Below are 22,554 nucleotides of genomic sequence, written 5' to 3'. Positions count from 1 at the left end.
CTTTCAAATTAGTGTTTTTATATTTTGGGGGTAAATACCCAGTAGTGTGATTACTGGATCATAGGGGAGTTCTATTTTTAATTTTTTTGAGGGAATCTTCATGCTGTTTTCCACAGTGGCTGCAGTTTGCATTCCCACCAACTGTACTCAAGGGTTCCTTTTGTTCTACAACCTCACCAACACTTTGTTGTGTCTTATCTTTCTTTTTATTATGTTATGTTAATCACCATACATTACATCATTAGTTTTTGATGTGGTGTTCCATGATTCATTTTTGCGTATAACACCCAGTGCTTCATGCAGTACGTACCCTCTTTAATAGCCATCACCAGGCTAACCCATCTCCCCCGCCCCAGAACCCTCAGTTTGTTTCTCAGAGTCCAGTCTCTCATGGTTCGTCTCCCCCTCTGATATGCCTCCCTTCATTTTTCCCTTCCTGCTACCTTCTTCTTCTTCTTCTTCTTCTTCTTTTTTTAAAGATTTTATTTATTTATTTGACAGAGAGAGAGACAGCGAGAGAGGGAACACAAGCAGGGGGAGTGGGAAAGGGAGAAACAGGCTTCCTGCCAAGCCGGGAGCCCGATGCGGGGCTCGATCCCAGGACCCTGAGATCATGACCTGAGCCGAAGGCAGTCGCTTAACCAACTGAGCCACCCAGGCGCCCCCCCCGCCTTTTTTTTTTTTTTTTAACATATAATGTATTATTTGTTTCAGAGGTACAGGTCTGTGCTTCAACCGTCTCACACAATTCACAGTGTTCACCATAGCACATACCCTCCCCAGTGTCTATCACCCAGCCACCCCATCCCTCCCACCCCCCACCACTCCAGCAACCCTCAGTTTGTTTCCTGAGATTAAGAATTCCTCCTATCAGTGAGGTCATATGATACATGTCTTTCTCTGATTGACTTATCTTGCTCAGCATAATACCCTCCAGTTCCATCCACGTCATTGCAAATGGCAAGCTTTCATTCCTTTTGATGGCTGCATAATATTCCATTGTATATATATATGCCACATCTTCTTTATCCATTCATCTGTCGATGGACATCTTGGCTCTTTCCATAGTTTGGCTATTGTGGACATTGCTGCTATAAACATCAGGGTGCACGTACCCCTTCGGATCACTACATTTGTATCTTAGGGGTAAATACACAGTAGTGTAATTGCTGGGTCGTAGGGTAGCTCTATTTTCAACTTTTTGAGGAACCTCCATACTGTTTTCCAGAGCGGCTGCACCAGCTTGCATTCCCACCAACAGTGTAGGAGGGTTCTGCTTTCTCCACATCCCTGCCAACATCTGTCGTTTCCTGACTTGTTAATTTTATCTTTTTGATTTTAGTTATTCTGACAGGTGTGAGATGATATCTCATTGTACTTTTATTTATTTTTATTTTTTTTAAGATTTTATTTATTTATTTAATTGACAGAGAGAGAGCGAGAGAGGGAACACAAGCAGGGGGAGGGTCAGAGGGAGAAGCAGGCTCCCCGCCGAGCAGGGTGCCCGATGCGGGGCTCGATCCCAGGACCCTGAGATCATGACCTGAGCTGAAGGCAGTCGCTTAACCAACTGAGCCACCCAGGCGCCCCTCTCATTGTACTTTTAATTTACATTTCCCTGATAATGAGCGATTTTAGCATCTTTTTGTGTTTCTGTTAGCCATATGAATGTTTTCTTTGGCGAAATGTCTGTTCATGTCTTCTGCCCATTTTTAATTGGATTATTTGTTTTTGTGTGTGTCATGTTGTATAAGTTCTTTATAAATTTTGGATATTAACCCTTTATGGGATATGTCATTTGCATGTATCTTCTCCCATTCCACAGGTTGCCTTTTAGTTTCAGTGATTGTTTCCTTTGCTGTGCAGAAGCTTGTTTTTTGTTTTTGTTTTTGTTTGTTTTGTTTTGTTGATGTAGTTCCAATAGTTTAATTTTGCTTTTGTGTCCCTTGCCTCAGGAGACATAGCTGGAAAAATATTGTTATGGCTGATGTCAGAAAGATTACTGCTTGTGCTCTCTTCTAGGATTTTTATGGTTTCAGGTCTCACATTTAGGTCCTTAATCCATTTTGAGTTTATTTTTGTATGTGGTGTAAGAAAGTGGTCCAGTTTCATTCTTTTGCATGTACCTGTCCAGTTTTCCCAATACCATTTGTTGGAGAGACTATCTTTTCCCCATTGCATATTCTTGCTTCCTTTGTCAAAGATTAATTGACTGTATAATCATGGGTTTATTTCTGGGCTTTCTATTTTGTTCTCTTGATCTATGTGTCTATTTTTGGGCCAGTATAATACTGTTTTGATAACTACAGCTTTGCAGTATAACTTGAAATCTAGAATTATAATACTTCAATCTTTTTCTTTTTTAAGTTTGCTTTGGCTATTCAGGGTCTTTTGTGGTTCCATACAAATTTTAGGTTCCTTTGTTTCAGTTCTGTGAAAAATGCTGGTGGCATTTGGATAAGGATTACATTAAATCTGGAGATTGCTTTGGGTAGTATGGACATTTTAACAATATTGGTTTTACCAATCCATGAGCATGGAATATCTTTCCATTTGTTTGTGTTATTTCAATTTCTTTCATCAATGTTTTATAGTTTTCAGAGTACAGATCTTTCACCTCCTTGGTTAAGTTTATTTCTAGGTATTTTTCTATTTTTTGGTGCAATTATAAATTGAATTGTTTTCTTAATTTCTCTTTCTGATGCTTCATTATTAGTGTAAGAAATGCAACAGATTTCTCTACATTGATTTTGTATCCTGCAATCTTACTGAATGAATTTATCAGTTCTAGTCATTATTTTTTTTTTGTAGAGTCTTTTGGGTTTTCTATATATAGTATCATGTCATCTGCAAATAGTGAAAGTTTTACTTCTTCTTTACCACTTTGGATGACTTTTATTCTTTTTTCTTGTCTGACTGGTGTGATTATGACTTCCAGTGGTATGTGAATAAAAGTGGTGAGAGCGAATATGCTTGTCTTATTCCTGACCTTAGGGGAAAAGCTCTCAGTTTTTCACCATTGAGTATGATATTAGCTATGGGTTTTTCATATATGGTCTTTATTATATTGACACATATTCTCTCTAAACCTGCTTTGTGGAGGGCTTTTATCATGAATGGATATTGTACTTTGTCAAATGCTTTGTCTGCTTCTGTTGAGATGATCATATGGTTTTTATCCTCTCCTTGTTGATATGATGTATCATGTTGATTAATTTGCAAATATTGAACCACCCTTGCATCCAGAAATAAATCCCACTTGATCGTGGTGAATAATTTTTTTAATGTATTGTTGGATTCAGTTTGCTAATATTTGTTGAGGATCTTTACATCTATGTTCAGAGATTTGGGCCTGTAGTTCTCTTTTTTTGTAGTGTCCTTACCTGGTTTTGGTATTAAGGTAATGCTGGCCTCATGGAATCAATTTGGAACTTTTCCTTCCTCTTTTACTTTTTGAAATAGTTTCTTTAAATATTTGGTGGAATTTACCTGTGAAGCCATCTGGTCCTGGACTTTCATCTGTTGGGAGTTTTTGTTTGTTTGTTTGTTTTGTTTTTGTCATGTTGTATAAGTTCTTTATTAATTTTGTTTTTACTGGTACAATATCATTGCTGGTATCTGGTCTGTCCAAATTTTCTATTTCTTCCTGATTCAGTTTTAGGAGATTATATGTTTCTAGGAATTTACCCATTTCTTCTAGGTTGTCCCAATTTGTTGGCATATAATTTTTCATAATATTCTTTTATAATCCTTTGTATTTCTGTGGTGTTGGTTGTTATTTCTCCTCTTTCATTTCTGATTTTGTTTATTTGAGTCCTCTCTCTTAAAAAAATTTTTTTTATGAGTCTGGTTAAAGGTTTATCAGTTTTTGGACTCTGAAAAGCAGACTGAGGGTTCTAGAGGGGAGGGGGATGGGGGGATGGGTTGGCCTGGTGATGGGTACTAGGGAGCGCACATTCTGCGTGGAGCACTGGGTGTTATGCACAAACAATGAATCATGGAACACTACATCAAAAACTAATGATGTAATGTATGGTGATTAACATAACAATAAAAAATAAAAAAAGGTTTATCAGTTTTGTTAATCTTGTCAAAAGCTAGCTCCTGGTTTCATTAATCTGTTCTACTGTCTTTTGTTTCTATTTCATTTATTTCTGCTCTAATCTTTATTATTTCCTTCCCTCTACTGGTTTTGGGTTTTGTTTGTTCTTCTTTTTCTAGCTTCTTTAGGTGTAAGTTTAGGTTGTTTATTTTAGATTTTTCTTGCTTCTTGAGGTGGGTCTGTATTGCTATAAATTTCCCTCTTAAAATAGCTTTTGCTGCATCTCAAAGATTTTGAACCATTGTGTTTTCATTTCCATTTGTTTCCCTCTGTTTTCTGATTTCTTCTTTGATTTCCTTTTTTTTTTTTTAAAGATTTTATCTACCTATTCAGAAGAGACAGAGAGAGACAGGCAGAGGGAGAAGCAGGCTCCCCGCTGAGCAGGGAGACCGATGCGGGACTCGATCCCAGGACTCCGGGATCATGACCTGAGCTGAACGCAGACGCCAACGACTGAGCCACCCAGGCGCCCTCTTCTTTGATTTCTTGGTTGACCCACTCATTGTTTAGTAGCATGTTATTTTTTAAAAATATTTTATTTATTTATTTTAGAGAGAGAGAGAGAGCACAAGCAAGGGGGAGAGGAAGAAATAGGTTCCCTGCTGAGCAGGGAGCCTGAGGTGGGGCTCAATCCCAGGACCTTGGGATCATGACCTGAGCAGAAGGCAGATGCTTAACCTACTGAGCCACCTAGGCGCCCCTAGTAGCATGTTATTTAACTTCCATGTATTTGTGCTCTTTCTAGATTTTTCACTTGAGGTTGATTTCTAGTTTGTGGTCATTGTGGTCAGAAAAGTTACATGGGGGTTGCCTGGGTGGCTCAGTCGGTTGTGTGTCTGCCTTATCCCAGGGTCCTGGGATTGAACCCTGTGTCAGGCTCCCTGCTCAGTGGAGAGCCTGCTTGTCCCTCTCCCTCTGCCCTTCCCACTGCTTGTGCTCTCTATCTCTCTCTTTCTTTTTCAGATAAATAAATAAAATCTTAAAAAAAAAAAAGATGCATGGTATAACTTCAATCTTTTTTAATTTGTTGATTCTCTTTTTCTTTAAAATTTTATTTATTTATTTATTTGACAGAGAGAGAGACAGCGAGAGGCGGAACACAAGCCGGGGGAGTGGGAGAGGGAGAAGCAGGCCTCCCACCGAGCAGGGAGCCCGAAGTGGGGCTCGATCCCAGGACCCCGGGATCATGACCCTAGCCAAAGGCAGATGCTTAACAACTGAGCCACCCAGGCGCCCCTAATTTGTTGATTCTTGTTTTGTGGCCTAATGTTACCTATTCTAGGGAATGTCATGTGCACTTGAAAAGAGTGCATATTCTGCTGCTTTAGGATAGAATGTTCTGAATATATCTGTTAAATCCATCTGGTCCAATGTGTCATTCAAAGCCACTGTTTCCTTGTTAATTTTGGTTTGGGATGATCTGTTCACTGATATAAGTGGGGTGTTAAAATTTGCTACTATTATTGTATTTCTAGTGATTACTTCCTTTATGTTTGTTATTAACTGTTTTATGTATTTGGGTGCTCCCATGTTGGGTGCATAAATATTTACAATTGTTATATGCTCTTGTTGGATTGTCCTCTTTCTGATTATAAAGTGTTCTTCTTTGCCTCTTGTTATACAGTCTTTGTTTTAAAGTCTATTTTGTGCAATATAAGTATTGCTACTCTGGCTTTCTTCTCACATCCATTTGCATGATAAATGTTTCTCCATCCCTTCACTTTCAATCTGCATGTGTCTTTAGGTCTGAAATGAGTGAGTCTCTTGTAGGCAGCAAATAGGTGGATCTTATTTTTTAACCATTCTATCACCCTATGTCTTTGATTGGAGCATTTAGTCCATTTACAAAGTAATTATTGATCATTATGTACTTATTGTCATTTTATTACTTATTTTTTGTTGATTTTGTTGTTCTTCTCTGTTCCTTTCTTCTTTTGCTTACTTCTCTCACAATAAGTTGGTTTTCTTTCATGATATACTTGTATTCTTTTCTCCTTATTTTTGCATATCTACTACTGGTTTTGATTTGTGTTTACCATTATATGTATATAACATCTTCTGCATATAGCAGTCTATATTAAGTTGATGGTCACTTAAGTTTGAACTCCCCTACCATGTTTTAGGTATATGGTGTCATACTTAACATCCTTTTATTTTGTGAGTCCCTAGACTGATTTTTACAGATATACTTTTTTTTTCATATATACTTATTTTTACTGCTTTTGTGTTTCCTACTTTTTTTGCTCTTACTTATGATCTTTCCTTTCTACTCAAAGAGTCTCCTTTAATATTTCTTGTAGGGCTGGTTTAGGGGTCATGAATTCTTTTAACATTTATTTGGGAAACTATCTCTCCTATTCTGAATGTTAACCTTGCTAGATAGAGTATTCTTGGCTGCAGATTTTTTTCCTTTCAGCATTTTTGAGTCTATCATGCCACTCTCTTCCAGCCTGCAAAGTTTCAGCTAAAAAATCCACCAATAGCCTTATGGGATTTCCCTTGTACATAACTTCTCTTTTCTATTGCTGTTTTTAAAATTCTTTCTTTATCACTATTTTTGCCATTTTAATTACTGTGTATCTTGGTGTGGACCTCTTTGGATTGATTTTGATTTTGTGCCTCCTAGATCTGGATTTCTGTTTCCTTCCTCAGATTTGGTAAGTTTTCAGTTATTATTTATTCAAATAAATTTTCTGCCCTCTTTTCTCTCTCTTCTTCTGAGATCACTATAATGCAAATGTTATTACCCTTGATGTCACTGAGATCCCTTAGTCTATTTTCATTTCGTATCATTTATTTTTCTCTCACCTGGTTGTCTTGATTACTTTTCATTAGTCTGGCCTCCAAGTCACTGATTTGTTCTTCTGCTTCCTCTAGTCTGCTATTTATTCCATGTAGTGTATTTTTAATTTCATCTGTTGTGTTCTTCATCTCTAATTCATTCTTTTTCATTTCTTTGTTAAGGGTCTCACTTATGTCCTCCACTCTTTTCTCAAGTCTATCTTTATGAGCATTACTTTGAATTCTCTATCAGGCATATTACTTATCTCTATTTCACTTTGGTCTCTTGCTCTGATTATTTCCTGTTCTTTCATTTGGGACATATTTCTCTGTCTCCTCATTTTGTGTAACTTGCTATGTCTGTTTCTTTGTGTTAGGAAAGTCAGCTATGTCCCCTGCTCTTGAAAGTAGTGGCCTTATGAAGAAGAGGTCCTGTAGTGTGCTGTAGTGCCCTGTAGTCTCCCCTGTTCACCAGAATCTGGTGCTTCAGAGGCATCTCCTATGTGTGATGTGTGCACCCTGCTGTCGTGGCTGAGTTGCTTTTGCGTTCAATCCAGTCATCTGCAATGGCAGATGGGTATTTGCCTGTTGTGGGCAGGGTTTGGTCCCTGTGAGGTTAGTAAATCAGTCTGGGGCCAACTTGGGTTTGAGTTGAATCAGACCAGGCATTTGTCAGACATGCAATAGCACCAAATTTCAAGGTACTTTCCCTGTGTTGCCCCTAAGAGGTTTGTGTTGATGGGCAGGGCCTGTAGTCGGACCAGCTGCCTGCCCCAACCCACTCCTGGGGCAGCAGTTTGACTGGTGTGTGTGGTTTTCTTTCCCTCTTCCCAGGGCAGAAGTCACTTTGGAGTGGTGCTGGCCCCTGACTTAGCTGCTTGTATACTGCCAGGCTTGAGCACCACTTTGTTTTTCTTTTTAATTTTTAAAATTTTATTATGTTATGTTAGTCACCACACAATACATCATTAGTTTTTGATGTGGTGATCCACGATCCCCATTGTTTTCGTATAACACCCGGTGCTCCATGAAGTACGTGCCCTCCTTAATACCCATCACCGGGCTAACCAATCCCCCCTCCCCCCTCCTCTAAAACCCTGTTTGTTTCTCAGAGTCCATAGTCTCTCATGGTTCATCTCTCCCTCCAATTTCCACCCCCTTCATTTTCCCCTTCCTTCTCCTAATGTCCTCCCTGCTGTTCCTTATGTTCCACAAATAAGTGAGACGATATGATAATTGACTTTCTCTGCTTGATTTACTTCACTTAGCGTCATCTCCTCCAGTCCCATCCGTGTTGATGTAAAAGTTGGGTATTCATCCTGATGGCTGAGTAATATTCCATTGTATATATGGACCACATCTTCTTTATCCATTCATCTGTTGAAGGGCATCTCAGCTCTTTCCACAGTCTGGCTATTGCGGACATTGCTGCTATGAACATTGGGGTGCCACATATGGCCCTTCTTTTCACTATAGCTGTGTCTTTGGGGAAATACCCAGGAGTGCAGTTGCTGGATCATAGGGTAGCTCTATTTTCAATTTTTTGGGGCACCTCCACACTGTTTTCCAGAGTGGCTGTACCAACTTGCATTCCCACCAACAGTGTAAGAGGGTTCGCCTTTCTCCACAACCTCTCCAACATTTGTTGTTTCTTTCCCTGTCCATTTTTGCCATTCTAACTGGTGTAAGGTGGTATCTTAATGTGGTTTTGATTTGAATTTCCCTGATGGCTAATGATGATGAACATTTTTTCATGTGTCTGTTAATCATTTGTATGTCTTCTTCAGAGAAGTGTCTTTTCATGTCTTCTGCCCATTTTTTGACTTGATTATTTGTTTTTTGGGTGTTGGGTTTGAGAAGTTCTTTATAGATCTTAGATACCAGCCCTTTATCTGTAGTGTCATTTGCAAATATCTTCTCCCATTCTGTGGGTTGCCTCTTTGTTTTGTTGACTGTTTCCTTTGCTCTGCAGAAGCTTTTTATCTTGATGAAGTCCCAAAAGTTCATTTTTGCTTTTGTTTCACTAGCTTTTGGAGATGTATCTTGAAAGAAGTTGCTGTGGCCAATGTCAAAGAGATTACTGCCTATATTCTTCTCTAGGATTTTGATGAATTCCTGTCTCATATTGAGGTCTTTCAATCCATTTTGAGTTTATCTTTGTGTATGGTGTTAGAGAATGGTCGAGTTTCATTCTTCTGCATGTGGCTGTCCAATTTTCCCAGCACCATTTATTGAAGAGACTGTCTTTTTTCCATTGCATGTTTTTTCCTGCTTTGTCAAAGATTATTTGACCATAGAGTTGAGGGTCCATATCTGGGTTCTCTATTCTGTTCCATTGGTCTATATGTCTGTTTTGGTGCCAGTACCATGCTGTCTTCCTGACTAAAACTCTTCAGAGTATAGGGATAGAGGGAACATTCCTCAAGTTCATAAAATCCATCTGTGAAAAACCCACAGCGAATATCATCCTCAATGGGGAAAAGCTGAGAGCCTTTCCCTTAAGATCAGGAGCACGTCAAGGATGCCCACTCTTGCCACTATGGTTCAACATATTACTAGAAGTCCTAGCAACAGCAGTCAGGCAACCAAAAGAAATAAAAAGTATTCAAATTGGCAAAGAAGAAGTCAAACTCTCTCTTTTCGCAGATGACATGATACATTATGTGGAAAACCCAAAAGACTCCACCCCCAAATTACTAGAACTCATACAGCAATTCAGTAATGTGGCAGGATACAAAATCAATGCACAGAAATCAGTTGCTTTCTTATACATTAATAATGCAACTGTAGAAAGAGAAATTAGAGAAACAATTCCATTTACAATAGCACCAAAAACCATAAGATACCTCGGAATAAATCTAACCAAAGAGGTAAAGGAGCTATACTCTAGGAACTACAGAACACTCATGAAAGAAATTGAAGAAGACACAAAAAGATGGAAAAACATTCCATACTCATGGATTGGAAGAATAAATATTGTTAAAATGTCTATGCTACCCAGAGCAATCTATACCTTCAATGCCATCCTGATCAAAATTCCAATGACATTTTTCAAAGTGCTGGAACAAAAAATCCTAAAGTTCGTATGGAATCAGAAAAGACCCCGAATTGCCAAGGAAATGTTGAAAAAGAAAAACAAAGCTGGGGGCATCACACTGCCCGATTTCAAGCTATATTGAGCACCACTTTGGATGGGCTCAAGCCAAGAGTATATTGGAAGAGGTGGATCTTCAATGTGCTCAGGGGCAGGAAGTGCAGGTTTAGCAAGATTTATGGGCTGGTCCCCTGGGGGAGGGGACCACACAGCACAGGGACTGGGGCAGGCCTGGCTGGAGAGAATGGATCTGCAAACTTGGATGGGGAGGGGACAGGATGTGTGGCATTAGCAAGTTCGATAGGGAGTGGTGCTTCACTGGTTCCCTCAGAAGGCTGTGTGTTTATGCTGGGCGTCAGGGGAGAGAAATGGCACCTGTCCACTCCTTTGTTCCTGGAGGAGTTTCCCAACAATCTCTGTCCCTCTAGGACATACTCTGAGATTAGTAAAACTCTCCCTCCCAAATGCCCCAGGCATTTTTCAAACTGCTGCAGGACTGTTTGTTGTGCTGTCTCTTTAAGAGCACCCTTCCAGCTCTCCCAAAGCCAAGCCCCCGCTGATGTTTAAAATTCTAGGTCTCAAGTCTGCTGGTTGTAAGAACTGAGGCAATTTGACCCCTCTGGTTTTCAAAGCCAAACGTTATGGGGATTTGTCTTCCTTGTGTGGGCTTCCTGGTGTGATAGTCTGTTTCTCTCCCCTCTCTGTCCATGAATCCCTCCCTCCAGTGCACAGTCCCCCAGGTTTGTTTAGCTCCCCACCGTATCTCTCCCCTTCCTACTCTCTTTGATGTGGCCTCTTCTCTACATTTAGTTGTGGAGTTTTGACAGGCTTTAGGTCATTTTCTGGGTTGTTTACACTGATGCGAGTGTTATCCAACTGTATTCATGGGATGAGGTGAGCCATCTTCCCAGGAATCCTCTAAAATACACCTCTGGGAAGAAGGGAAATGAGGACCACGGCCATCGGGAGGTGAGGAGTTGCTTGGAGTATAGGGGTCAGGCCACCTACACCTCCTCCCGCAGTGGAGACAGTGCAGCAGTCCTGTGTACCAGCCGCTTCATCCACCCCTTCCTCCTTTTTTAATATAAACATTTAGTTTTATAAATTTTCCTCTGAGTACTACTTTAGCAGCATGCTATACATTTTAAGATGTTGTTCTTTCAGTATCATTCAGTTCAAAATATTTTTTAATTTCTCTTGTGACTTCCTCTTTGGCCAATGGATTATTTAGAAGTGTGCTGTTTAATTTCCAAATGTTTGGAGAATTTTCTATTCTCTTATAGTTATTGATTTCTGATCTAATTCCTTTATGGTCCAAGAACATACTTTTTGTTATTTCAATGTTTTTTTATTTTTTAAATTATTTTGGTTTCTTTTTTCCCCTTTATCAACTTTATTGAGCAATAATTTTATACAATTAAATGAATCTATTTAATTGGATGAGTTTCGACAGTTTTATATCCTGGCAAAACCACAGTCTCACTGAAGATACAGAACAATCCCATTACTCTCAAAAGATTCCCTCTGCCACTTTTTCCTTTATACTATTTTTTTATTGCAATAAAGTATACCTAATTATTTCAATGTTTTTTTAGACAGAAAACTTCCCCCCCAGCAACGTTTTGCTTATTTATTACCTAATTAATATCACAAGAACCAGTAATTTGAGTTCACATATTGCAAAGTACAGATCATGCCCCAGGGTTCAGTCATAGTGTTGCTAAACTTTGCTAATTACACATTTCTATAATAAGGTTATTCATGCAAGATGTATTCCTTAGAATGTGCCCTGTTGGAACTTTGGAGAAGTGTATTATGGAAACATTTGTTAGTAGCCATAAAATTGCTTAAGGATACCTGGCATTCACCTAGCTTCTTCCATTTTGGTATTGTTGGTACATTACATGTAAATCAGAATGAGTCTACTTCATTTTAGTGTAAATTCCCCTCTCCATTCCACCACATAGTTTTTGTTTGCAATCATGCAGCGTAGCTATAGACTAATTTTATAGTACTTAGCAACTCAAAGAGATTAATAAATATCAATTTGTTTGGTAAGTTTGAAAGGCAAGTATCCTTTTTATTATATCCCACAGTGTCTGTCTCCTTTGAAATTTCCAAATGGTGCTCTTCTGATTAGAACATAGTATTTCTGTAAGGCTGATTTCAATTTTTGTTAAAGTTTTTATTTAAATTTCAGTTATTTAACATACAGTGTAATATTAGTTTCAGGTGTACAATATAGTGATTCAACAATTCCATACATCACCCGGTGCTTGTCACAGCAAGTGCACCCCTTAATCCCCATCAACTATGTCACCATCCACCTGCCGTCCTCCCCTCTGGTAACCATCAGTGTGTTTCTTGGTTTGTCTCCCTCTCTCCCCCCACTCCTTTGTTCATTTGTTTTGTTTTTAAATTCCACATATAAAAAATTTAAAATTAAAAGAACTCCGCATATGAGTGAAATCATATGGTATTTGTCTTTCTCTGACTGACTTATTTCACTTAGCATAATACTCTCTAGCTCCATTCATGTCATTGCAAATAATAAGATTTCACTTACAAGAGAAAGGCTGAAAACCATATGATCATCTCAATAGATGCATAAAAAGCATATGACAAAGCACAACATCCATTCATGATAAAAACCCTTAACAAAGTAGGTTTAGAGAGAACATACCTCAACATAATAAAAGCCATATATGAAAACCCACAGCTAACATCATACTCAATGGTGGAAAACTGTGAGCTTTTCCTTTAAGATCAGGAACAAGACAAGGATATTGACTCATGCCACATTTATTCAACATAATATTGGATGTCCTAGCCACAGCAATCAGACAGGAAGAATAAATAAAGGGCATCCAAATTGGTAAGGAAGAAGTAAAGCTTTCACTATTTGCAGATAACATGATACTATATATAGAAAACCCTAAAGATTCCATTAAAGAAAACCCTACTAGAACAGATAAATGAATTCAGTAAAGTTACAGGATGCAAAATTAATATACAGAAATCTGTTGCATTTTTATACACTAATAATGAAGTAGGAGGAAGAGAAATTAAGCAAACAATCTCATTTACAATTGCACCAAAAATAATAGAATACCTAGGAATCAACCAATGAAGTGAAAGACTTGTACTGTGAAAACTATAAAACACTGATGAAAGAAAGTAATTTCATTTCTTGATGTCATTAAACAATCAGACATTCCAATTGATTGGTTTGTCTCTTAATTCTCTTAATCTATAGATTACCCTTCCATCATTTTTTCCTTGGAATTTATTTGTTAAAGAAACCTAGACATTCGTTCTCTACATTTTCCACATTCTGGATTGTGCTGATTACATCCTTTAGGGGCCACATAACAAATTCCTCTGTACAAATCTTTCCTATAAATTGCTAGATCTAGACTATGTTAGATCCTAATTCTAATTATTAGATCTAGATCATGAATCTGATCAATTTTTGGCAAGATTACTTCAGAAGTAGTCTTATCTTCCTCCACCAAGAAGCACATGATGTCTGGTTGTCTTCTTGTGGTGTTCAGAACTTTTTTTTAAATTAACATATAAGGTATTATTTGTTTCAGGGGTACAGGTCTGTGATTCATCAGTCTTACACAATACACAGCACTCACCATAGTACATACCCTCCCCAATGTCCATCACCCAGCCACCCCATCCCTCCCACCCCCCTCCACTCCAGCAACTCTCAGTTTGTTTCCTGAGATTAAGAGTCTCTTATGGTTTGTCTCCCTCTCTGGTTTCATCTTGTTTCATTTTTTCCTCTCTTCCCTTATGATCTTCTGCCTTGTTTCTCAAATTCTACATATCAGTGAGATTATATGATAATTGTCTTTCTCAAATTGACTTATTTCCCTTAGCATAATACCCTCTAGTTCCATCCATGTTGTTGCAAATGGCAAGATTTCGATTTTTGATGGCTGCATAATATTCCATTGTGTATATATATACCACAACTTCTTTATCCATTCATCTGTCAATGGACATCTGGGCTCTTTCCACAGTTTGGCTTTTGTGGACATTGCTGCTATAAACATTGGGGTGCAGGAGCCCCTTCAGATTACTACATTGTATCTTTGGGGTAAATAGCCAGTAGTGCAATTGCTGGGTCATAGGGTAGCTTATTTTCAACTTTTTGAGGAACTGCCATACTGTTTTCCAGAGTGGCTGCACCAGCTTGCATTCCCACCAACAGTGTAGGAGGGTTCCCCTTTCTCCGCATCCTTGCCAACATCTGTTGCTTCCTGATTTGTTAATTTTAGCCATTCTGACTGGTGTGCGGTGGTATCTCATTGTGGTCTTGATTTGTATTTCCCTGATGCCAAGTGATGTTGAGCACTTTGTCATGTGTCTGTTGGCCATTTGGGTGTCTTCTTTGCAGAAGAGATGTCTATTCATGTCTTCTGCCCATTTCTTGATTCAATTATTTGTTCTTTGGGTGTTGGGTTTGATAAATTCTTTATAGATTTTGGATACTAGTCCTTTATCTGATATGTCATTTGCAAATATCTTCTCCCATTCTGTTGGTTGTCTTTTGGTTTTGTTGACTGTTTCCTTTGCTGTGCAAAACGTTTTTATCTTGATGAAGTCCCAATAGTTCATTTTTGCCCTTGCTTCCCATGTCTTTGGTGATGTTTCTAGGAAGAAGTTGCTGCGGCTGAGGTTGAAGAGGTTGCTGCCTGTGTTCTCCTTTAGGATTTTGATGGATTCCTGTCTCACGTTTAGATCTTTCATCCATTTTGAGTCTATTTTTGTGTGTGGTGTAAGGAAATGGTCCAGTTTCATCTTCTGCATGTGGCTGTCCAATTTTCCCAACATCATTTGTTGAAGAGACTGTCTTTTTTCCATTGGACATTCTTTCCTGCTTTGTCGAAGATGAGTTGACCATAGAGTTGAGGGTCCATTTCTGGGCTCTCGATTCTGTTCCATTGATCTATGTGTCTGTTTTTGTGCCAGTACCATACTGTCTTGATGATGACAGCTTTGTAATAGAGCCTGAAGTCCGGAATTGTGATGCCACCAGCTTTGGTTTTCTTTTTCAACATTCCTTTGGCTATTCGAGGTCTTTTCTGGTTCCGTACAAATTTTAGGATTATTTGTTCCATTTCTGTGAAAAGAGTTGGAGGAGTGAAGGCTTCTGGTGTCAAACTCATATATAACCAGCCTGTAGGCAAAAGAAGTCCTACTCTCAGAAGTCTTGTCCTGACCCTTTGCAGAAGTCAGGTTCAGGTTACATTTCTACCCTCTGGAATGCAGCTGAACAGACCCTCACCCCTCACCTCATTCTCTTCTTCCTTTAGCTTCTGGACACCTGGCTGAATTCCCAGAGGGACAATGAGAGGGAATGGGCCATGTGGTGTGCTGCCCGTATTCTTGGCTTCACTGCAAAAATGAACAACTTTGGAGTGAGTGGGAGCCTATCCTGGAGCCTGGGCCCTCATCCCTACCCTTGCCCCAAACTTCATCACATATTACCTAGCCTCAATTATTCATCCTATCCTCTATTTCCTTGGCCCCATCCTCTATTTTCTCTTGTGCATCCCATCATCTCTCTTTTCTCCCTTCATCTTTTTCCCTACCCATCAATTCAATTCTATTTCACTTGGTTCAGTTTGATTCCACTCATCTCAACAAGATGAATACTCACCTTGTGCCAGGCACCATGCTAGGTGTTATGGTGGTTACATAGATGACCAAGACAGTTTCCTGTCTTCGTGGATCTTTATAGTCCACTGGGGAGAGAGGCATGCATAGAACAAACTTAAATAGAAGGTGATAATGAACGTAAAAACCAAATATAGTAGGAATAAAAGATCCAGACCAAATGAAGTACAAGTGAAGGGAAAGCTTCACAGAGGAGGGGACATTTGAGCTGGGCTTGAAGAATGAGTGCAGGGTCAAGAGGCAAGAAGAGGGACAGTGTAAGGTCATTCCAAAACTATGATCCCACAAGTTTTTAATAGCTACAACTCACCTGTCTAATTCCATTCCCATTAACCTCACCTAGCCTAACCTCTCATATCTGTCCTGCATCTCCTCCTCCTGTCTTCTTGCCTTGACTCAGCCTAAGATAGTGGCTGGGGTAACATGTGACTTCCAGCTCTCCTCCAAGATGGACATCGAGTTTACTCGGTTGGGGCATTTGGTAAGGCTGCTGGCCATACGCTGCCAGGACCCAGTGGACAATATCTGCTTCCTGTCTACACAGGCTGTCTACAACCTCTACTGTATCCTCCTGCTGCAAAAGTGTGGGGATAATCTCCTCTTTTCACTTCTGCTCCAGCCTCCCACCTAGGTTTGGTCATTCCCCCACACGCTGTCCTGGAAGAGTGAGAGCTAAGAAGTTATCTGAGCATTTTACTTCCAGTGAGGAACCTGCCCCTAGGCCTCTACTACATATACCCTCCTGGGACAAAATAGCTACTCAGAAAACAGTTCTTTTGAATTAGTTTCTCCTCCTCTGTCTGAGTCTTATACTCTGACCCCACTCTGTCTCTGCTCTAAGGCAGGCAACATGGGGGGTTCCTTTGACGTTAGCTCTCACCACTCCTTATCTTACTGCCCATTTCTCTACTCCCTTCCCCATGGGATACACATTACCCCAAGCTGACTTAGTTCAGTGGGTGGTTTGGGTTGGGCAGATGGGAAAGAGGGCAACCTAGGACACCTTCTGAGTGTCTGAGGGGTGGGGTCGGGTGTCTTTGTTTCAGAGATGGGAAGGAAAAAACAGGGCTTATGGGAAGAAGAGGGCAAGAGTGAAGTGTATCGCGCCAACGTGTTCTATAACAACACCTCTGAGATTGCCAAGGTGAGAGGGCACGGCCAGAGACAAAGTGGGAAGAGCCTAGGCCTCTTACCTACATCATATCGTAGGCTCCTCGGGTGGGACTCCCTTATCCCATCTTCTTTTCCGTTCCATTGCTGCATGTGAACTTTTTCTTTGGGGAATTTTTCCACATGCTATCACATGCTTCTCCTTAAGCATCATGGGTCCTAATTCTGCTTTCTTACCTGTCCGCCCAGAAGCATTTTCTTCATGCTAATGATGCCTTGTGAGCAATGTGTAGATTCAGCCCATGCCTCAAAGATATGTCGCTGAGGATCTTGGTCTCAGTCCTTCTCTCCCAGCACTCTGCCTCTGCAGCCTCTGACCTGTGAGCCCCTCAGTGCATCTGAGGTCAGTGTTGTCTCCCTCCCATCCCCAAAGACTCTGTTCCCAGTGAAAGGGTCTTCTAGGAGCTAGGCAGACAGCACAGGCCTAGGGCAAAAGCACATCATGGTCCCGAGAGAGGCTCTCTCCACTTACCCTAACCAGGAAGGATGGTACAGGCTATCTCAAGCAGGAGGCCCCAGGTGCAGGCAGCCTGACGCCACCCTGTTGCAGGCATTTGCAGAGTACTTCACCCAGGTGCAGCTCACCACCCTGGTGCTGACGGCCATGGAGGGCCTAACCGACAGCAGGGCCGAGGTGTCTCTGGCAGCAGCCCAGCTGATGAGTGCTGTCGTGAAAGAGCGGGGCCAAGTCATGATAAAGGTAGTATGGTGCTGTGGTGGGAGCTCCGCCCTGCACACCAGGAGCCTGGGCTCTCTCCTGGCTCTGTTCCTAACCAGCTGAAGAGTCTTGGGAAGTCCCCCTCCTCTGGAGGCCTGAATTCACTCACTTCTAAAGTGCAGGTTTGGGCTGGATTTTCTCTGTGGTCCCACTGAGCTCCGAGGTCTGTAATCCTGAGCTCAGAACTGCAGTGCCTTCTATCTGAGGGGCTGGTTCCTCAGCTAACAACAGCCACATGCAGGAGGATAAGCAGCTGCAGAGCCTAGTAGCTAGAGCACAAGGAAGCATTGTAGGAGGGGTTCACCTTGATTGCCAGGGATGTTAGGGGGCTTAGATGTCTGTGAAGGGTAAGGCTATGGATTGCAAACCAGCAAGCTCACGGAATGACTGACCTTTGAGTAAATTTTCTTTCGGGATAACATATAAAAATCCACATTTATCACTGAAAAAAATTTTTAAATGAGGCCACATAGGGCAACTCTTGGGGTGGCCACTGTCCCTTTTATATGTGGCATGGGCTCTCCAGACCTTTCTCTCTCTGAATCCCCTGACACCCGTGCCTTCACTCATTTATGTGACTCGCCTGGTCTAGGTTCCAGAAATGGAGGTGTGTCCTAGAGGTATTAGAATAAAATGGACTTCCCAGAGACCCGTATATCAGGAATCTGAGGGCAAAATGAGAGTCCTATGGTACCCCCACATCCAATGCCCACTGTCCCTGCAGTTTCATGGGTCGAAAGTTGATTTCAGTGGGGAGAGGAAGCCCTGAAGTGTCTCCAGGGTTTTTGCCTTCCTTCCTGGAGTCTCATGTGTCTCCCTAGTAAGCTCGGAGCAACTCTCTGAACTTTGGGCTGTGGGCAGGCCTTTGTTATAGTGGGCCTCAGTGAGCTGCTGGAGTTCTTTTTGTGACCCCTGCTGGTCTGGCCTCTGGCATGCTAGAACTCTGCCTTAAGAAGAGAGTCATTGGCAGGAGTGCAAGTAGCCCCTTGAGTGTGGGAGTTGGTAGATAAGGAGGAGGAGGGAAGGAAGCAGGGAAACAATCACTGAGACTCTTGTAGCTCTTCGCTCTACCTTGAGGAAATTGTGGAGGGGATTCTGGAACGGCTCAACTCACAGCTGGAGCCCAACATGAAGGAGGAGACCCTGCAGGCCATGTGCTGGCAACAACACCCACAAGGTTGTGCCCTTCCTTCTCAACAAGCCCCTGCCTTGGGATAGGTACCTCTCCCATGGCCTGGGAACACATTCTCCAGCCCAATAAACCCTCCCCTCCCTCAGCCCGAGCCCAGCCCAAAAATCACCGCACATGGAGGCTTTCCCTTTGACACGATTCAAACTTCATCTCTGTGTTCTCTGGCCAAGTCTAGGCCCCGAGAACTGGCCCTTCATGCGCCCGAGACCAGACTATCCCTAGGAGCTTGGTCACCCGGGACCATGACACAGCTGTCCCTGGGTCCTGCAGAACCAATCTGGCCCTGTGGAAGGCATTTGGCGCCCAGTGAGAGACCACAATCAGCGTCCTGCAGCTGCTCATAGGCATCCTGGAACAACTCCACTCCACAGAGGAAACTAAGGAGATGGCCTTCCAGCCTGTGGCGGTCAGCCCCTGATGGGGGCAGGGGGAGCCTAGGACTTACTGTTCTTGGACTTAGGGCAGAGCTGAAGGTCAAGGGCCGCAGGGTAGGAGCAGGTCTTAGCGAGGAGCAATCACTAATACTGTACATTTGAGGGGCACCTGGGTGCCTTAGTCGGTTGAGTGTCCGACTTTTGATTTCAGCTCAGGTCCTGGTCTCAGGGTTGTGGGATCCAGCCCCCTGTTGGGCTGCGTGCTCTTCAGGGAGTCTGCTTGAGATTCTCTCTCTTTCTCTCCCTCTCCCTCTGCCCCTCCTCCTGCTCATGCTTTCTCTTTCTCTAAAATAAATAGATAAATCTTAAAAAAAATACTATACTTTCGATTTAACCTCCCTTTTCCACCTGTATATCTAAGAACTGAGTGATGTAGAGAGAACAGGGATTGATCCCATTTGATTCTGGGGCTGGCACTCCTTTTTCCAGGGTTTGGGGGGTGGCATGAGGGTTGGAGGCAGAAGAGATTTGGTTGCCAGGGGCAGACAAAGTAGTCCCCAAATCATTTTCTGCTAAAAAGTTAGAGTTGCTTCCCATTCTGTTTTTGATGTCAGGGGAGTGAAGAGAAAGCAGATTGCATGTGTGCAATCTCATTTCCCTAAGGAAGAGTGGTGGGCTTTCAGTCTTTGCGTGCTTCTTACAAGCCTGAGTCAGAGTGAGCTGGGCCCTTTGGGCAGTGATGGGGAGGGCAGGGTGGGACTCAGTGTATGGGGCCATGGGACCATCTTATGTCTTCCTCCACTGTCTCCCAGGTGACATGTGCTCTGTGTGAGATGCTGTCAGTGTCCCTGTGCCAGGAGGCTATCCAGGAGTTCTATCCCCAGCTCTTACTGGCTATCCTATGTCATCTCTACTGGGTGATTGAGCAAAATGTCCCCCAGAAGATGGTGGTCTATAGCAAGGAGAGGGGCCCAGGCAGCAAGAGCAAGCCCTTTGACCCCACTAGGTAAGCTTAACCCTCTCATGATGGACGGCTGGGACTAGTCAATTCCACAGGGCCCTGGATGACCCATATGCTACAATATTCTCACATATTTTCAAGCTTCTCGTCTCTCTTCTTGTACGCACGCTTCGGCTGATTCATTCAACACTTCATGTCCATGTTCATAACTGTACACGAAGAGATTCAACTAGATGGTAGGTGACAGGGCAAGCCCACATCTATGTCATTCACTCCCTGCAGTTGTGGCCATTCGAATCTCATTGACCTCTGGCTAGGCTTGTCACTAGCTCTGCCATCTTGCACAAGTCACGACTGGGATTCCGTTTTCTCATCTCAAAAATGGGGGTTGGACTCCTAAATATGTGGTTGTCACACTTTTCTCTTAAACCTCAGGACATTCTACTCAAATGAAATCTTATGTAAAATGAAAACAAATCAAACCAATAAGCAGAGACATTCTGATTAGATGGGTGTGGAGGTGAAGAGATATCCTAAGCCCATTCTGTGCCCCAGAGAGCAAAACTGGAAGACCATAGCACTGAGATCTCTCTAGAGTCTCTTTTATAGGACTCTGTGGTTGAATGAGGGCCACGGTTTGAAGGAGTGGATGCGCAATCTGAGATGGGTTTCACAGAGCCATAGATTTTTGTCAGCAGGAAAGCAGAACACAGTTACCAGAGCAGGAAACTGTCTCCTGGCTTCCCAGCACAGGATACAAATGAGCACATAATGCCTTGTCCATCCTTTTGTCCATTTCTTTTCACGAACCCAATGGTGGTGACCTTCAGTTGTGCCCTGGAGGTAGTGAAGTTGCTGTTCTTGGCTGCTGCATATGACGGAGTGGTGGTCTATGCAAATCAGCATCACTGCTGGGACCTTCTGTCCTGTCCCAAGTTTTACTACATAGGGATCATGGACCTGACAAGGTGAGGCTATTTACCCAATAATGCTGGCACCACTCTAGTCCCCGGCCCCCAATTTCCCAAGTCCCAGCCTTCAACTGTCCCTTCCTCACCTCCCAGCCCTCTGGTCTCCTGATTCCTCAGCCCTCATGTCTTCCGTGTTCCATGCACACTGGTCCCTTGCCACCTCCCCCGCAGCAACTGTTGGCTTCTTGTGTCCCACCCCAGTGACATTGTGAAGAACTGTGAACCTGCCATCCTGCACCGAATCCTCCACCTTGTCAAGAACTTCCTCTAGAGTTCCAACTCTCATCAGAAGATCCTGGCCAGGACCTTCTATGCACAGGTGAAGCCTGGGGAAAGGTCCACAGCCTGACCTATTCATTTCCTGGGCTGAGGAACATTTAACAAAAATGTTAAATAACTAGTCCCCAAAAGAGGAAAGGATAAAATAAGACTGAGCCATTTAAAGTGGGGTTCCCTTCTCTGGCACTTCAGGTGCCTGGTTAAAGGAGGCAGGAAAACCTGAGGAAGGGGCCAGTAGCTCAACCTCCAGAATGATCCATGGATCCTAGCATCTGACTCAAAATTCAAACCTTATCAGCATTATCCTCTATCCTCCTATCAGGATAACCCCCTTAGTCTCCACCCCGTGTGTACAGATCTGCCACTCAACTGGACATACTCCTTACCTGAGTTTGGGACCTGAGGGAGGACTGAGGTGGGTGCTGGGTACTCATAACATTTTCTCCATCCATAGCTGTAGTCTCCTCATACCCACAGCTCCTCTGGCACCGATCAGTGGCTCAGACTTTGGGGCAAGACTTTTTGAGCAATCTGATCAAGTGGGTCAAAGAGTCCAACCTCATTATGAAGGAAGTTGGGCTTCGTGGAATCAGTAACCTGGCACTGCACCCAGGACAAGTAAGAGTGGGGAGGATCAAATGGGAATCAAGTGTTAGTCCTTGAAACATTTAATTTACCTCCCTTGGGTCTCTTAGTTATCTTGGGTTTAGCACGTACCCCAGCCTCTCATCCTAGGGCAGCACAACATCTGATTTGTAGACTTACATAGACTGGTCATCAAGCCTCCCAAACCCCGTGAACACCAGCCTTCTACTTCCTGGGCACATCCAGCTCCTGGATTGCCCATGTCTATTTCTCTTAGACACTATCTGTTTTCCCAAAACCCTGTTCCCAGAGTGTTGCATGATCCCCAGGTGGTGAGTGATCTCTGCCTTCTTCCAAACAGTCAGAATCTCTTGAAGGGCCAGGTTCCATTCTTGCGAGACTTCCTGAAGAATGAAGCGCGAGGGACAGTGCAAGCAGTAAAGAGCCTACGGAACATCATCTGTCATGGGAAGGGAGAGGACACCAAGGTGGTCTTTTGCAGCATTTCCAAGCAATTGCATCCACTCATCAATGATGTACGGGCCTGGATCCCTCGGATTAGTTGGGAACAGTATGGGCTGGGGCTGATGAGGAATGCTGGAAACTGAGCTGAGGGTACTAGGGCAGGGCTAT

The 22,554-nt window shown here is 42.4% G+C and overlaps 2 protein-coding genes across 2 annotated transcripts in view; both read left to right on the top strand.

The window, feature by feature from the left end:
* Positions 1-22,554, top strand: part of LOC141371491 (uncharacterized) — a 45,500-nt gene that overhangs the window by 7,612 nt on the left and 15,334 nt on the right. The window lies entirely within an intron of this gene.
* On the top strand, positions 19,072-21,912 carry LOC141371488 (maestro heat-like repeat-containing protein family member 7). Its single transcript, XM_073886926.1, has 5 exons — positions 19,072-19,157; positions 19,938-20,131; positions 20,917-21,054; positions 21,259-21,376; positions 21,814-21,912. Exons 1-4 carry the CDS (start codon positions 19,137-19,139, stop codon positions 21,326-21,328), a joined length of 423 nt encoding a protein of 140 aa, XP_073743027.1. The 5' UTR covers positions 19,072-19,136; the 3' UTR covers positions 21,329-21,376; positions 21,814-21,912.

The sequence above is a fragment of the Callorhinus ursinus genome, unplaced genomic scaffold (assembly GCF_003265705.2).
Source record: "Callorhinus ursinus isolate GAN/ISIS: 27379988/994484 unplaced genomic scaffold, GSC_fseal_2.0 scaffold74, whole genome shotgun sequence".
NCBI lineage: Eukaryota > Metazoa > Chordata > Mammalia > Carnivora > Otariidae > Callorhinus > Callorhinus ursinus.
The sequence above is the reverse complement of the archived record's forward strand: the minus strand, read 5'-3'. Positions and strand labels throughout refer to the sequence as shown.

Coding starts and splice junctions, on each gene's coding strand:
- LOC141371488 (XM_073886926.1), top strand. CDS start 19,137: ATGGCCTTCCAGCCTGTGGCG. Junction 19,158..19,937: donor TGGCCTTCCAGCCTGTGGCG/GTCAGCCCCTGA, acceptor ACTGTCTCCCAG/GTGACATGTGCTCTGTGTGA. Junction 20,132..20,916: donor AAGCCCTTTGACCCCACTAG/GTAAGCTTAACC, acceptor GGTGACCTTCAG/TTGTGCCCTGGAGGTAGTGA.